The sequence below is a fragment of the Octopus sinensis genome, linkage group LG7 (genome assembly GCF_006345805.1).
Source record: "Octopus sinensis linkage group LG7, ASM634580v1, whole genome shotgun sequence".
Classification (NCBI taxonomy): domain Eukaryota; kingdom Metazoa; phylum Mollusca; class Cephalopoda; order Octopoda; family Octopodidae; genus Octopus; species Octopus sinensis.
The window spans coordinates 52,784,790-52,789,789 of NC_043003.1; the positions used below are offsets into that span (position 1 = coordinate 52,784,790).

General features: G+C 35.9%; 1 protein-coding gene across 2 annotated transcripts in view; it reads left to right on the forward strand.

The window, feature by feature from the left end:
• Nucleotides 1-5,000, forward strand: part of LOC115214025 (tryptophan 2,3-dioxygenase-like) — a 141,498-nt gene that overhangs the window by 93,256 nt on the left and 43,242 nt on the right. Inside the window, exon 7 of one of the 2 annotated variants that reach the window (XM_036504787.1) lies at nt 2,739-2,765. The exons of the other annotated variant lie outside the window; for it this stretch is intronic. Within the exon in view, the coding sequence (XP_036360680.1) occupies nt 2,739-2,765 (27 nt within the window). The remainder of the gene's footprint in view (nt 1-2,738; nt 2,766-5,000) is intronic. 2 annotated transcript variants of the gene reach the window in all.

Genomic DNA, 5,000 nt, shown 5'->3' on the forward strand with positions numbered 1-5,000 from the left:
TTCTATGCATTCGTGATTGTATGTTTCTCTTCGTGCTTCTCCTGGTCGTTTAGTATTTGTTGTCTGTTATTTTAATTTTTACTCCACTTTTAGTTTTTCTCAGTTATCTAATATTCAAATACCTCTCCCCAAACTTCGTAATCACTACCCAATCATCCGACAATCAACAGTAAAAGTGACTACTAGAAGTTGTTGACTAACTAATGATATTTTGACTCTAACCCACTCTACGGCCATTCTGCAGTTCAGTGATGTGTCTATAAAATAGGACAGCAATCTGCAATCAAGACAAGAATCTTGGTTTAAATATAAAATAAATAACATCCATTCTTCCTCTAATTTTGTAGGGGTTGTGATCCCCAATCCATAGATGTTTAATTTGTTTTATTTTTCATCTAGTAATTTTTAAACCATTTTCCTGACACTTGCACAAATACACTTCCACACCTTATATCATGTCAAACATCTATATCTATAAGGCGGTGAACTGGCAGAATCATTAGCACTTCAGGCAAAATGCTTAGCGGGACTTCGTCCGTCTTTATATTGTGAGTTCAAATTCTACCGATGTTGGCCTTGCCTTTCATCTCTTCGAGATCGACAAAATAAATCCAATTTAAGCACAAGGGTTGATGTAATCGACCCTGCTCACTCCCCGAAATTGTTAGCCTTATGCCAGAATTTGAGATATCGACATATATATATATTAGGGGAAAGTTTACAAAAATAAGCAAAAGACGAAGGCAGGTGGAGTACAAACAAACAAATGTATTAGTATAGCGCTCAGGAATAGAAAAAGTCTTTTACGTTTCGAGTCTACGCTCTTCGACAGAAAGATACACAGAAAAAAACAAGGAGAGAAAAAATGCGTGTAGGAGCTAATGATCTATCATGGTGTTCTGACTTCGGACAGTGGTCAGACGCGAGAGGGACAGTAGGGGAGATAACATTAGTCACTTTTCTAGTAGTCGCTTTTGTCGGATGATTGGGTAGTGGTTACGAGGTTTGGTGAGAAGTATTTTAGAAGTATTTGAATATTAGATAACTCTGCAAAACCAAAAAATGGAGTAAAAATTGAAATAACAGACAACAATATACACACACATACACACAATGACAATGTTATTCAATTTAACCTTTGACATAGTAATCAAGTCGTAGGATAAAACTTAAGCGCTGTTGAATATTTTTCTGCTCTAATATTTCTATCTTGTCAAGGCGGCGAGCTGGCAGAAAAGTTAGCACGCCGGGCGAAATGCGTAGCCGTATTTCGTCTGCTGTTACGTTCTGAGTTCAAATTCCGCCGAAGTCGACTTTGCCTTTCATCCTTTCGGGGTCAATTAAATAAATACCAGTTACGCACTGGGGTCGATGTAATCGACTTAATCCGTTTGTCTGTCTTTGTTTGTCCTCTCTGTGTTTAGCCCCCCTGTGGATAGTAAAGAAAGTCGACCTTACCTTTCATTCTTTCAGGATCGATAAAATAAGTACCAGTTGCGGACTGGGGTCTACCTAATTGACTGCCCCCTCCCCCAAAATTTCGGGCCTTGTTCCTTGAGTAGAAAAGAATATTTGTATCTTTTACTTGTTTTAGTCATTGAATTGTGGCCATACTGGGGCACTGCTTTGAAAGATTATGCCGAACAGATTGATCCTACTGCTTATCTTTTTAAGTCTGGTACTTATTCTATCGGTCACTTTTGCTTAATCACAAAAAGTTACAAGGATGTAAACAAACCAACACCGTTTGTCAAGCAGTGTGCGTATGTATGTGTGGAGGGGGTAAGCACAAATACAAAGCCACTCACACACACGCGCGCGCGCGTAATACTTGCAGTATTTATTTACGTTCCTTTACGTTTTGTTTTCAAATCGCATTGAAATTATTTTTGCTTTCCACCCCTTTAGGATACATTGGATAATACAGTCCCAGACACTTCTATAAAGATTAGATTGTCATATCTGTAATCTTTTGATAATAGATTTGCCCTGATGTGGTTGACCTGAATTTGAGCAATAATTTAGCCAAGAACGCATTTTGTTCGATGTTTTCGATACGTATATTGTTGAAATACTTGTCTACTTGGTTTCCTAATTTTTATCGTGTGACGTGTTGAAAATTTGATCTTAGTATGTTAGTGATTAAAATTTGCTCTCTTAGTTTATTTCAGAGGTTATTCTGTTTGATATACGAGTTTACTTTACAAATTCCCCAGGTAAATTTACATTTAAAAGTGTGGGTTAATATATACTTCATGTTTGTATCTATGATGGTGACACTGGACATCTTTCGGAACCAAATATAGTCTGACACATAGCTACTAGATCCCAAAATGATTTCAAGCGTAGTCAAGATCTTAAAATCACTGATTCGATAATTTAAAATTGGGGATAGTGCCTTCTGCATAAAAAATGTATAGGTAGAGCAAGCCAACGTAATCCGATGAACCTGAACCTAAAATATCTTTTTTTTTTATGAATTGTAATTACAGCCGTATTAGTAAGAAAAATTAATGGATGTTAATTATTCTTGTATATTGTTCGGTAATCATACTAGGGAGTAAACACTATTTAGCTTATTATTTCTGTCGTATTCGAACAATATTTGTGAGCACTATTTTAAAAGAAATCATTATTGAAGTTCAAAGACATTACACATTTTAAAGACATCGTTTTGATTGTTTCTTTCTTCTTATCAATTCTCTCCAATGCTACATAATGACTGTTTGTTCTGGAAGACACAAAGCTTCAGATACTTCAGAAGAGTATGACATCTTTATTTTGCAATTTGCTTATCGTTATGCATATTCGACCTCTGGTTGATACAATCTGTTGTAATTTACTTGTTTAATGTCTACAGTTTTCACTAGTAATATTTTGTATGCCGCACATCTTTTGGTATTTATCTATTATCAGCAGTCACTTTTTTTTTGTTACTAAAAGATTAGTAAATAAATTAGGAGCAGGCATGACTGTATGGTAAGAAGTTTACTTCCTAACCACATTATTCTGAGTTCAGTCACATTGCATGGCACCTTGGGCAAGTGTCCTCTGCTATAGCCTCGGACCGACCAAAGCCTTGTGAGTGAATTTAGTAGGCGGAAACTGAAAGAAGTCCGTTGTGTATATAATATATACATGTGTGTGTGTGAGAGGGAGTTATCTGTGCATTCCCCCACCACCGCTTGACAACCGATGTTGGTGTGTTTACATCTCAGTAACTTAACAGTTCGGCAATAGAGAATGAGCAAATAATTACTAGGCTTTAAAATATAAATAAGACCTAGCACCGATTCATTCGACTAAAAATCCTTCAAGGCGGTCCCCCATCATGGCCGCAGTCTAATGACTGACTTCCCCACCAAGATAAACAATAAAAGACAAACTATTACACACATGAAACAAGTGTAATAGACGATTTGCGGACTTTCGGAGAAGCCGTCACTGTTTCATGAGGGAGCAAAAGGGTATGGAATTGGGTGATTGATTCCTTCTTGGAAAGAATATTTTGCCTAAAACATTAAATGTTTTACATTTTGGCTCTGCAATTCTATGCCCTTTTCTGGTAATTTTTTTTTTTTGTACTTTTCTCTATGCAGTTGTGATAGCTATTCCGATATTCCAAAGATCAACTATTACACTCATCTCACGCGTGTAATAGTTCATTTACTAACCCGTTAGTAAATGAAAAAAAAAAAAGAAAAAGAAAAAGAAAAATGGCTGTCGATAAAAAAAATACTTTCCAATTTTTATTATTTTAAAATTTCTTTCCTCTGCACTCACTTCCTTCTTTATTTTATAGAACATTGGATTTTTGCTTTAGTTGTAAATGCAAGCACATAGTTCCAGTCGAATTTTATATGACAGAAGATAATAGATGCTGCTGATTTCTCTTCAAAGTCTGGAAAGTGCCAAGAGTAAAGTTAACTTGTCAAATGCAAATTTTTTGTAGAAATAAATAATTCCATCCGAATACAAATGTGAAAAGCATAGTTTTCAACCGAGACACTTTGATGAAGTAATAAGAATATATTGAATACAAAGAGAAACTTATCCCGGTTCTCTGTTAAAGATTATTCTAAACACCTTTTTTAACTCCCAAAACTGATAATCGGTTTCAGTTTATCAAATTTGTCAGTTGAATCTGAAGAAATTAGTGGTGATTTGCTTGAGACAAAAATTAAGTACAAAATATTCACGAAGTGAATATAGGCGCTGGAGTGGGTGTGGTAAGTACCTTGCTTACCAACCACATGGTTTCGGGTTCAGTCCCACTTGGGCAAGTGTCTTCTACTATAGCGCTCGGGCCGACCAAAGCCTTGTGAGTGGATCTGGTAGACGGAAACTGAAAGAAGCCCGTCGTATATATGTATATATGTATATATATATATGTATGTGTGTCTGTGTTTGTCCCCCAACATCGCAGGACAACCAATGCTGGTGTGTTTACGTCCCTGTAACTTAGCGGTTCGGCAAAAGAGACCGAAAGAATAAGTACTAAGCTTACAAAGAATAAGTCCTGGGGTCGATTTGCTCGACTAAAGGCGGTGCTCCAGCATGGCCGCAGTCAAATGACTGAAACAAGTAAAAGAGTAAAAGAGAAGTACAGTGAATTATTTTTGCTGCAAGAAATGTATCATTTTTGGCAGAAGCCGTCGACAGAGTTTAACAGTCTGTGGGTTTATCATTCTATATAAGTTAATAACTTGATTAATGGGTGAATTTTGATATTTCTTCTACATTCACTTTTGTTTATGTGAATAAAGGCAATGTAATCACGAAGTGTTGCTTAGAACGTTGACTCACATTTGTTATATATTTTAATTGTCAATTTACTTACGTGGACACATTAATAATGCAACACTATATGTGATTTTTTTTTTATTACAATGAAAACTGACATGGGGTAAAAGATAAAAATTACGGATATGTAATAACTTGTTAATAAAAGGCATTGACATCGAAGCAGCGGACGAAATACCTTGCAGTATATATTTCAG